This window comes from Lepisma saccharinum, chromosome 10, assembly GCF_977018435.1.
Source record: "Lepisma saccharinum chromosome 10, izLepSacc3.1, whole genome shotgun sequence".
Taxonomy (NCBI): Eukaryota; Metazoa; Arthropoda; class Insecta; order Zygentoma; family Lepismatidae; genus Lepisma; species Lepisma saccharinum.
This window is the reverse complement of record NC_139238.1, coordinates 57,542,417-57,555,341: the sequence shown is the minus strand read 5'-3', so window position 1 is coordinate 57,555,341 and position 12,925 is coordinate 57,542,417. Positions and strand designations below refer to the sequence as shown.

The following is a 12,925-nucleotide window of genomic DNA, read 5'->3' as shown; positions in this document are numbered from 1 at the left end:
GGTATGTTGTCGACACCAGCTGCCTTACAATTACGTACCTCTCTCAGAGCCTGTTTACTCTCTCCTACTGTTGGAACATCCGTCCTAATTCTTACACTGGGGCCAACATCACCATCAGTATCATCTTCCTCTTCCCCCTGGTCTATCTGAGCATCCACAGAGCGATTAAGGGTTACAGAGAAGTGCTCCTTCCAACGTTTCAGTTGGTCCTCAGTATTCGTAAGGAGGGTACCATCTTTACTTCTCACTGGTCGATTTCTCTGCATCTGTTTCCTTGACAGAACTTTTGTGATGTTGTATAGTTCTTTAAGATTCCTCTTTTTTGCTGCTTCCTCCGCCTGCTGAGACAGATTGTCTACCCAATTTCTTTGATCCCTACGAACACTGCTCTTTACTTCTCGATCCTTCTCTGTATACTTTGTTTGCAATTCTGCCTTCCTTGTCCTTGTCCTGCTTGAGTTCATTGCCTCCTTAATTACTTTTCACTCATTAATCCTTTCCCAGGTCTGCAGAGACATCCAATCTTTTTTTTCCTCCTATCCTTAAAGCCCAGAACCTTTTCACTTACTTCTGCGAAGGCAGATCGAATTTTTGTCCATTCTCTTTCAATTGTTTCATTCTGCTCACTTTCATCGGTCAATACTTGGAACCGATTTCTCAGTTCAATCCTGGAGGTTTCCTGGAGATTCTTATCCTTCAACTTACTAACATCATACCGCTTCCTTGTCTGTTCCATTCTCTTCTTCTGAGCTTGAATTTTCATTTTAAAGTTAGCCACTACCAAATGATGATCACTCCCAATGTCCAATGTCTGCACCTCTCTTGTTTCTTACATCCTGTAGCGAACGGCGCCACCTCCGTCCAATTGCCACGTGGTCTATCTGGTTTTCTGTTCTATGGTCTGGTGATACCCACGTTACCTTATGGCATTTCTTGTGAGGAAATATAGTACCACCAATAACTAATTCATGGCTAGCACAAAAGTCCACAAAAAGTTGTCCATTCTCATTTTGCTCTCCTAAACCATGTTTACCAATGACATGCTCAAGGCCTTCGTTGTCATGCCCAAGCTTTGCGTTTAAATCTCCTCCAATTATTATGATATCCTTCCTTTTTTGCTTCTTTATTGTTTCATTGAGCTGCCTATAAAACTCTTGTTTATCTTCAGGCTCTGCTACTTCTGTGGGTGCATAACACTGTATCATAACGATGTTTCTGATATTGGTTTTGAAATGTGCTACAATTATCCTCGCAGACACTGGATACCATTGAATAAGGCTCCTTTTTGCTTCCTTGTCCATCAATATACCCACACCATCACGGCTCACACTTTCACCCTCAGGTCTTCCAGAATATATGAATGTAACTCCTTCATGGGTATTTACCTCTCCAAACTCTGGCCATGTGACTTCACTTATACCTAGGATGCTCAGACAATAGCTCTTCATGCAGGCCACTGCCTGCCGTAGTTTTCCAATCTCCCGCAGGGTTCTTACATTCCATATTCCAATTCTCGTTGTCCTTTTTAGGCCAAATGTCGTCGTCTTAGAATCAGTTCGGCTTCCTCTTGTTGATTTTTCTTTAATAGTGTGATTTAAAGTGTGCGGGTTATTGGCCCACAGCACCCGATCTTGGTGATGGGGCTGCCACCTGAGCCTCCAAGCAGGTTAATTTTCTGTCGGGGTATTTTCCCCTAGTCTTTTAGGATCCCTCCTCCACAAGACAGTGGCTTTTTCTCATATTTATAGTCAATGAGAATGAGTGCCTCTTCCGCCAGCTATGCCGTTCCAAAGGTGTCCTTCTCCGCCATAGTTGCCGTTGAGGTCTTCACCGTAACCCTGGCAAGGGGCCCTTACAAGGTACTACCAACCGGTGCCAGCTGGCCCAAGGTTTTTTAAAAAGAGTTGTTACTCCTCCTGATTCCTGGTTATTCCACCTCCTTCGCCGTTGAGATGGCCATCCATCTTCTTCCGCCATTGGAGCCGTTGACCAGTAGGTTGCTTCTTAGTCTGACTCTTTACCACTAGCCTGCCCAGCATGGGAGACCCTACCAGTAGCTATGCTACCGCTGATATAGCCTAGTGGATCATCAGAGTACGCAAGTCCCACCACCAACTACAAGGTCATGTAACCACTAGGTGGGGTCTGAAGTAAGTGAATGGACGTAAAAAGTTATCAAAATACAAATGGAAAGGAGAATCAAGACTAATACTTAGCAATATATCTGTATATTCAACTACAACTGATCAACTGATGCTCCCAAACCAAGTTCCTTGTACAGTGGATTGAGTATCGTCCTAGCACCTTGATAAGGCTCAACCCAAGTGACATATCCCAGCCGCGTAGCACCAGTCCAAAGTTTATAACCGAAGCGGATCGGTTTTCCACGAATGAATTGCTTACAGCAATGACGCGCATAATAAAGGTCCATTGCTTCGTCTATACTATGGTTTTCTTCCAGTGGAGGTAACTCTTGGAACTTCCTGTTCAGAATATCAAACAAAGGACGAACCTTAGCAAATTTGTGTGCAGGGTCTAGTTCATTATTATCAACTATGTGAAGATTTGACATGATAAAATCAAATCTGTCTGTAGATAGGGCTTTGCACACTAAGTCATTATGAGCATCAGGACACCTTTCCCAGTACATTTTTCGTCGATGAACTTGTACATATCCACTAAGGAGAAGAATTAAAAAAAAAAAAAAAAAAAAAAAAAAAAAACATTTCATTTCGTGGACTGTTCTTTGCAGCTGCATACATGTTGCTGTAGGAAACGAACATGTATATCACATGTTGATCAAATATTGAGCAAAACAACTCCAGAGAGCTCTTTTGATTTTCAACCAAACACTGCACTGACACTCTCAGATTTCACAGCTAAAAAGACTAAGTGATTCTTTGCAATTGATAAAGGATAGCCAAGTTCCTGGCGTCTTTCATGTAAAAAAAATAAAAAGTAAAGTGCTCCCCTGTACTTAGCACCAAGCCATGAAGGCGTATAGGGGGTGTGGGGGTAACGCCCCACACTATCTTGATCCGATCGTGAGTGAGGGTGATGTGATCAGTATCACACCCCTGACCGCCTTAACCCCCAGGATTTCCCCCAGGTACCCATGTCATTCGACTCTGGGTGGGCGCCGGGGCCGCTTCCAACGTTAGAAAAGTTTAAGGATTTGAACCGGCCGGGGATCGAAACCGAGACCTTTAGCATAGTAGTCAGACGCGTTACCGACTGAGCCACCGCGGCCTACATGTATACTCCTAACTTTCAGCAGTTGGCAAGTCTGTTTGACAGTTGTTCTCAGAATTACGATATATGCTAAAACAAATAATCAGGCCACCAGTTCAAAAGCATTGTAAATAATGTGTGTTTGACTTACCTGTCATATTTAAAGCGGTAATTATCCATTTTCTGTCTGTTTACTCAACTTCAATATTGCGTAGCACAACACAAATGGCAGTGAAACAAATAACACTAGCTCGAATTGTTACAACAAACGTTCTACAAAGTAGAGATGTAGGCACCATCTGTTGGTAGTTCCTTGAACTACGTCCAGAATTTTTGAGTAGGTGTTCTACAGGTAGGGGTATGTGTATATTCCTTGAATATATTGAAATAAATTTGGATTTAATAATTTATACAAGGTAACCAAAAACGTTCTTATCGTTTTTGACGTTTGATTAATCATGCGCTCACAGAGAGGAAACGAAATGACGCACGTGCCTGCCAAGCGATCAGGAGTTAGTCTGACCATCGATTGTCAATAATACAGGCACGTTGCACACACACAGCAGTCATAGCTCGCCCATTGTGGAAGAGAAATGGAGGTATCGAAGCAGCTTGTTCAAGTGTTTTTTGTTGTATGACTTTAAAGTGGGCCTGTCCGCTGCCGCATCAAGTCGCCGCATTTGCCAGGCATTTGGGGAGAATGCCGTGAACGAACACACTGCCAGGCATTGGTTCCAGAAATTCCGTTCGGGAGATGTGAGCCTTTCGGATGAACCTTGCAGTGGACGACCACATGTGTTGGATGACGAGGCCCTGAAAGCAGCCATCAAGGAGGACAGTGGTCTAACGTGTGATGAACTTGCAGAAAGGTTCCATGTTTCCGCTGAAACAGTCAGACTGCACCTGCATGGGATAGGAAAGTCATACAAGTTAAGCAAGTGGGTACCCCACACATTGTCGGCAGCCAACAAGGATCAACGAGTGACAGCCTGTTTGTCCTTGCTCACTCGGCACCTAAACACACCCATATTTGATTGCTTGCTCACTGGTGACGAAAAGTGGATTCTCTATGATACTCCCAAGCGTACCAGACATTGGTTTTCTCCACGTGACCCTGTTCCTCAAACCTCAAGACCACCTTTGCACCCACGAAAGGTTATGCTCTCTGTATGGTGGAATTGTCGGCAAGTGTTGCATTACGACTTCCATCCACCTGGTCAGACCATCACTGCTGACCTCTACTCTCAGCAGTTGCAACGGATGCACCATGCATTGCGGCAGAAGGAGCCGGCATTGGTGAATTGCAAGGGTGTGCTGTTCCTGCACGACAATGCCAAGCCACATGTGGCAAAGAGGAACCGGGAGACCTTTCAGCAACTTTGCTGGGAGACACTGTGCCATCCATAATATTCACCGGACCTTGCTCCAACAGATTACCACCTGTTTAATTCGCAAATGAGGTAGACCTGCGGAACGCATTCACGGACTTCTTTGCATCCAAGCCCGCCGAATTTTATCACTAGGGTATTGTGCAGCTGCAGGAATGTTGGCAAAAGGTGTAGGATGATGATGGAGATTACTTCGAAACCTAAAGGTATGTACCGTCCACTGTATTGCTCTTTCTTTATCACTGCTCTAGAACGGCAAGAACTTTTTGGTTACCTTGTATCAAGTTTTTCTCTTCAATTTTATTATCCTTTGTGGCTAGAGTAACTAATATCACCCCAGTTGGGTCACAGACATATAGTAACTGGAAACTACAAAGTTTCAAAAATTAAAGAAACCACCCTCCCACCAGTCAGCAATATCATAAAGAAACTAGTCACAGTCCAGCGACAGAAGCAGGATGGCATTATTTGTTGGTTAGATTTTGATTCTTTATATTCGAAAATTCGTGTGTGTGCCTACTTGTTTTGGGGGGGGGGGAAATAAAGTAGACATTTCTATTTATGGTTGCAACGGTTTATGCTTTTGGGGGCTACATATGAATGCTTATGCTTCCAAAGAATTTATGGATCCTCCCCTCCCGACCTGGAGCTATTATTCATAATACGAGACTGATGTGTGCTATGCTCCATCCACTGTGCAATTGAAGTAAATGCAAAGAAACGAACGTGACTTGTGGTGAAGTCCTACCTTGATTTCATACTTCTGACGTCGGCTTGTTTTTAGATAACCCAAATGAAATAATACCCACACCTTAAGTATAGAAGCTTGGATCATTGCAAACATTTGGAAAACACTCTTTATTATTAAGCTTTGGAACAGCTAACATGAGTTTCTTTCTCGTCATGTGTATCTGTTTATATCCACTACATGCTTGCTGTGGACGGATAATCGATAGAAATGTTAATGTGGTCTGGCCCGCGCGCCATGGGGTGAAGACCTCTGTAACATACTTCGTGTTCTTTTGAAGTCATCTGGCCAGGGCTATATGAAAAATGTTTGGTCGAGGATCCTTATATAAAAGTCTAGTTTTCAGAATAATTAAATAATAGGGTAAATACGGGGCAAACGAACGCCCTAAGGATATACAGGGTGTTGCAAAATACCTGTTACAACGCTTGGTAGGTGATTCGACAAGTGAAAACAAGGAAAAAATGCCATGTGAAAAAATGTCGAAATCGGCACCGTTCTCGAGTGACAGGCGTGCGAAAATCGCCTCACACCATGTTTATAGCACAATAACTCAAGAAGGAAGAAAGATATCAATGTCGGAATAAAATAATACAAACAAAATCGTACCTGACGAATACAATGGTGCAGCAATTGAGGCCCAGTGTAAATTGCGCAAGGGGACTCTCAAAGAAAGTGGGGAATACCCTGATGGAAAATACAAGAAATTTACTACTATCTTCTACAGAATGTTGAGATCGGAATATGGCTAGTAAAAAATGACGAAGTATGTCCACATGTCCCACTACTGCTGGGACACCGTCCCACACCCGGGAAATAGGAAAAAAACTGCAAATCTCCTGTTGTACACGGTTCACATTGCGGTACGAAGAAGAAAAGAAACCAATTTGTCGCATGTCCCACTACTGCTGGAACACCATCCCAAATGGAAAAAGATACGGGTAAATCATAAAAAAACGTTTTCAATCCCTTAATGTTGACACACTACTTTGCAGTACGAAAACCAAAATTTAAACAATGGCCACATGTCGTCAGGCTGTACATACTACAAGAGAGCCCCCCAAAGAGGTCCTCAGCACTTTCCACAGGGGTTTCATGCACGAGCCTTTTCATTTCTCCTCACACAAAGAAATCCAGTGGTGTGAGGTCGAGGGAACGAGGTGGCCACGTAAAGGTCCACCCCTGCCAATCCAACGATCGCCGAGAATATCGTTGAGTAAGGCCCTAGCTCCCCGTTCGAAATGTGCGGGGGCGCCGTCGTGTTGAAACCAGATACGTTGTCTACCTGCCAGTGGCACGTTTTCCAAACGTTCAGGAAATACGTCATGTAGAAACACCCGATAATTCCCACCACACAAATTAGAGGGCAAAATGTACGGGCCTATCAAGTGGTCACCTACTACGCCACACCACACATTCACTGCGAACCTATGTTGATGATGGCGCACAATGATTGCATGCGGATTCTCCATATCCCAGACGTGGCTGTTGTGGCTATTGAACATGCCGTCCCTGGTGAACATTGCCTCATCGGTCCACAAAACTATTGTTGGGAAATCTGGAATGGCAAGAGTTTGTTGCACCTACCATTGGCAGAAATCCATGCGTAGGGAAAAGTCCGTGGACAGTATGTGGTGCACCTTATGCAATTTGAATGGGTGCAATCCCTCCTCCTGAAGAACGCGGAACACATTGCTATGGTTGGTTTGTTGCGTACGAACAATGACACGTGTGCTGTTGTCAGGACGGTCTCGTATCGCGTCCAACACGTCATCTCCAAATAGTAAAGTGTGCACAGTGCGGGGTTTTCCACAATCCCACCTACGGGGTAGTAGAAATCCAGTTTCACACAGTCGAGCATCAAGTCTTTGAAAGAGTGCATGTGCTCGTAACCGCCTATTAGGAAAACGTTCGTGCTACGAACGCCGTGCTTCACGCCTGTTTCGGTTTGCCTCTCCATAAACGAGATGCATATCAGCAAGCTCGTGGGTAGAGTACTCCACCATCGTGCTGTTCGAGAACTACCCAGCAACAGGGGCACTTTTCCTCCGAGTGACGGATCACAACTACCGTGATTAGCGCCCACGTAATGTCACACAGGTGTCCACGCAGTTGTTGCAAACCGAGAAAGAACACGAGAATACGTACTCTACGTACAATATTCCTTGGCGCAATTCAACCATACACACACACGCCAGACTAAACTCCACGCTGCGAGACGCAGAATAAGACAGGAAGAACAACGGTCGACTACACTCTCTACGTAGTATCCACCAACGCTAATACGTAACAGGTGACCTACACTTCCAGAGCCTCTAGTGGGGCTTTCTGTATCAATTAGCTGAAATGAATCTAAGCGTAATCTGACTGCCTAGCGTCATTTTCGGGTGAATTTCCTATTTCTAGAGTGTGGGACGGTGTCCCAGCAGTAGTGGGACATGTGGGCATACTTCGTCATTTTTTACTGTCTACATTCCGATCTCAACATTATGTAGAAAATAGTAGTAAATTTCCTATATTTTCCATCAGGGGATTCCCCACTTTCTTTAAGAGTCCCTTTGCGCAATTTACACTGGGCCTCAATTGCTGCACCATTGTATTCGTCAGGCACGACTTTCTTTGTATTCTTTTAATCCGACATTGATATATTTATTCCTTCTTGAGTTTTTGTTCTTTGAAAATGGTGTGAGGCGATTTTCGCACGCCTGTCAATCGAAAACGGTGTCGATTTCGACATTTTTTCACATGGCATTTTTTCCTTGTTTTCACTTGTCGAATCACCTCCCAAGCGTTGTAACAGGTATTTTGCAACACCCTGTATATTGCAAAATAACTATCCAACTGTTTATTGAAAAAATACAAATATGGTCGATATAGAAAGTGTGAACATTGAGTTAACAAATAGTACAATATACTATAATTCAAAATAATGAACGTCGGCCTCCAAATTGTTAAATGAATCAGTGTGTGTAGCAGTGTCCATTTGCCCCACCATCGCGGGGCAAACGGACATGTGAGAGGGGCAAATGGACTAGCTCATTTATGAACTGTCATCACTCTCACAAGAAGAACACACAATGTATGGGTCATTTCCATTCGCAACGCACTTTTCGTGGAATCAGACAGAACACACTAAGCACTGCACCCAGTGTTGACCCTGCTTGTACACAACGTTGCATATACAATACACATCTTTTGCGGTACGTTGAACATGCTTTGCCTTTCTTGGTGTTTGATTTGCTGCAGTCACTTTTTTCTCTTTGAGGCGAGCGATGAAAGAAGGTTCCGTTAATAAGTGTGATTCCCTCGTTTTTCATTTCCTGTTGGAGGTCTAGTTCTTGAAAACTTCCTTGGGATGAGGCATCATCGTCTGTCGCTAAAGTTTCTGGTGATCGCTGATTTTGACCATTCACTTCATTGACAGTTCCAGGATTAAATGGTTGCTCAGGCATGCGTTGTGGATTAAATGGATTAAACGCATGAAACCCATTTACTGCATTCCCCACTGTGGCCGCACGATTCCAAGCCTCTGCAAAAAATGCCACCAAAGCCATTTTATTGATACCTTCCCCCGGATTTCTTCGCACGTAAACTCTACAGCCGTCGTTGTAAAATGTTTTAAGTGGCCCAAAGAACGAAACGTCGAGCGGCTGAAGTTTGTGTGTGCTGTGTGGAGGTAAACACAGAAGGTACACGTTATTGGCTACTGCCTTCTCCAGAGTTGGTGGATCTGAACAATGCGATCCGTCTCCATCAAGAATGAGCACTACAGGACCAGGGGGTTTGACACTAATGAAATGGTACATAAAATGAACAAACTCTTCCCATTGCATGTAGCCACTATCCGAAAGAACTATTTTTGTCCCAGGAGACATGCCAATTTCATAGTTCTCATTATATCTTTGATCCTTCATGATAATAAAAGGAGGCAAATACTGGCCAGTTGCAGGTACAAATGCCATAACACTTATTGTTTCTCCCTTTTCTCAATTCGTTTGGCTCACGACTTCTCTTTTGCCTCGCATTGATATGACTCGTTTTGGTTTGTAGATCAGTTGCAAGCCTGTCTCATCACAGTTGTATAAGTTGGCAGGTTTGTCCCACATATTGTGTTCTTCAGCAACTTTGATAATTATTGTAAAAGATGTTAACACTTGCTTTAGGTAGTCATTTAGCGCGAGCATATGACAGAGCCTCTGCAACACGCAAACTGAGTTCCTTGTGACGAGCTAAAAATCCTTGTATCCAGTCCTTCTCTGCCATTTGTAGATCATTAAAGGAATGTGGCACACCATTTTTAAATGCATAACCGATATACCAAACTGCGGAGTTCCTTATAGGCCAGACCATATCCTATAGAATCAAGTTTCAGAAGGTGCTCCACAAGTTGTATATCCACTGCATTTGAAAGGGTAGTGTCCTGGCCAAATTTCGGAATTTGCACGTTGCTACTCACCCGTCTCCGTAAAGTGTTCCGCGTAACAGACAATGTTATTTCGGCTGTAGCTATAGGCATGCCATCTTGTACTGCTTTAACAGCCCTCTGCATATTGTCATCTGTCCAGGAACAGCGGTCTGAGGTTCGCTCACGAAGTCGCATCATCCTGTAACAAGGACACATTATTTTAGAAACGTATATATTTGAAGGGTAAAACTGTAACGCTTGTTGTGGGCTGCTATAGATTTACCCAGTTAATATTTGATGACGTAAAGGAAGCGCGTGTAAAGGGTACCCATATCGACAATTAAACCCACGCAAGCGATACAAACAACAAAAATAATGCGACGTCCTTGCTTCGCGCGAGTTTCAGGAACTACTCAGCTAACACGGAGGTCGCATAATCGCATTAGGTTCTAATTATTACTAGAATCCCGAAGAACGGGGCTAATCCTACGGATTCCTTTCTATTTACCATATAAATAAACAATATTAGTTATTTATAATAATATCAGATTATGTTACTGCTTAATGCGATTTTCTTCCCTGAAAAAAGGTAATCATGTACGTACCTATATATTTATATCTTACTCCAGCTATTGTCTACTAGACCCTTGTAACGTCGCGAAGGTGTACCAACGCCAATCGCGATGATCTTCCTCACTCCACTCCCTAGCCTTCTTAAACCCGAAGGTTCATGGCTGCAGAAACAGAGGCCTTCCATCTTTCCCTATCTTGAGCAAGTTCTATATACCCTTTTCCATCCTTACCGATTTCCCTTAGGTCCATCTCAACGTTGCCCATTCATCTTCGTCTTGGCCTTCCTACAGGTCTCTTACCATCAGGTTTCCCAATAAGAATCCTGTAAACTCCTCTTTCCTCTCCCATTCGTGCCACATGGCCTGCCCACCACGATGATCTTCCTGTTCACAATAACTATATGGTACAATCTCTTTTCCTTTAAACAGGGGTGTAAGGGGTGACCTTCCACGTAGGCACCCAAAAGTCAACCTCACTTCCACGTAGTGCACCCTGGACTAAAGACTAACGAGGCTCTGGCGACTGGCACTATGGCCAGTATAATTTTGTGTGTGTTGTCCTGTTTGTTGTCCTTGTGTGTGCTGAGTGCCCGTTTACGGCCTCAGCTTTTAACAGAAGTCAGAACATTTTAACATTTTTAGTTATGCAACGCTAGAGTTGTTATTTGTAATGATAAGGGGCTGGCCCCCGTATAATGTGACGGGAGCAAAATAGCCTAAGTGCTGACGCTCCCAAAATTTTAAATTCAATATCCATATCAATTTTCCTTTAAACAGATTCATAAAGTAAAAAGGACTATCTATTTTTACTTTAGTGTTACCGATATTCACTAGAGGGATTTACAAAGGTTCGATTCATAGTTCATAGTTCATAGTTCAATTTTCATAACTTTAACAACTTTCCCTTTTCATTACGGTGTTTGACACTTAACCAATTGAACACTAGATTAAAAACTACGCCACAAAGGCATCCCATCAAACATATGCATAATTGTACATTCAGTAATTACATTGTACTAACATTGCACCATTTATATTCACATATCCAGCGAATGTTTTCGCAGTTAATCATGCATACACTAAATACAATTAAAAAGGACGCTGTTTTCAAACAGCCGCGCCATTCAGTAATTCTGCTCCAACATTTAACATTAATGGCAAATGTATAACGGCCATATTTAAGAATCAATTATCGGTCAAAGTTTCATCAATAACGTAAATAATTTAAATTGTTTCAATGACTGTGTTACTTGATTATTTTACTTTCTATTCAATACACTTCGTGGACGCTAATAGAATCCATTCGACTTACCGTCGTTTTTCATCGATTATCTGTCATTTTTAATTATGATTAATGTTTTTTTAATTCATTTCGAGGGGGACGCTATTGTTATTTAATCAAGCGCCACGTGTCGTGGGTGGAGGAGGAGATGAGTCATCGATGACTCATGCACACGTGTGAGTTTGAAATTAATGGTTTTCCATTAGTGCACAAAAGATACTATTATGTATTCCGTTTTCGGCCTAAGCTAACCTATTGTTGTATTTTATTAATGCGTTTCTGGCGCATATGAGTCACAGATGATTTATACAAACGTTGGAGTTTGGAATTAATGGTTTTTCCATTAATGTACAAAAGACACTATTGTGGAGTTCGTTTTTTACTCTAACCTAAGCGTATTGTTGTATTTTATTAATGCGTTTCTGCCGGATATGAGTCATGGGTGCTTTATGCACACGTGGGAGTTTGGAATTAATGGTTTTTCCATTAATGTACAAAATACACTTTCGGCCTATTCTAAGGCGTCACGTCCGGCCATTTTGGCGTCGGTGGTGAGTCATATTAGCTATAATTAAGGATCCGGATTTACCCGAATTCAACCGGTGCCGACGCGTTCGATCGGAGGTAGAAGATATTATAACACATGTTCGCTTTAAAGGCGAAGAAATTGAACGATGTATCCTATATGAAAACGAAGTATGCAGGCAGAAGATATGTTATTAATATTAACCTGTTACGGAAGAACCTGCCACGAGTTTGCATTCATTGTCTCCCCAATCCGCGAGCGTTCATGGACACGTGAGGGGGAAGAAAGGTTCTCCATTGTTCCGTCCCCCATCGTTTTTTTCCGGAGTTGAATGTAAGCCTGGTCCCGCCAATTCTTTTACATGCGGGTATTGATTTTCTTTGAGGTTCCAATTTTATTTGGCAGAAGTAATATACGCGATGTTTTCTTCCGCCTTTCGTAACATTGCAAAGACTATTTGACCAAAACCGTAAGGAATTTGGCTGAACTAGGAACATTCAGTTCCAGTATCTACAGGTTAAAGTGGATGCGATCCACTATTTGCTCTTATTTCTGGGTTGCGAACCACGGACCATTTGATTATTGGGTTATAAACATCAGTATTCACGTAAAATTGACCAGATGTTTTTACTGTTAGGGCCAATATTTCGCATTTTTTGTGTATTTTTACTCAGAAAACGCTATTTGATCGATTCAAGCAAGAGTTCGCATGGCAATTTAGACACACAAACTGTGTTTCTTCAACTTTAGCTGAAATTTAGGTTTATTTTTTT

The 12,925-nt window shown here is 42.7% G+C and overlaps 1 protein-coding gene across 1 annotated transcript; it reads right to left on the bottom strand.

Moving 5' to 3' along the window:
• Positions 1-791: 791 nt before the first annotated feature.
• LOC145994114 (protein CFDP2-like) lies at positions 792-1,448 on the bottom strand. Its single transcript, XM_083130202.1, has one exon. It carries the CDS (start codon positions 1,446-1,448, stop codon positions 792-794), a length of 657 nt encoding a protein of 218 aa, XP_082986328.1.
• Positions 1,449-12,925: the final 11,477 nt, after the last annotated feature.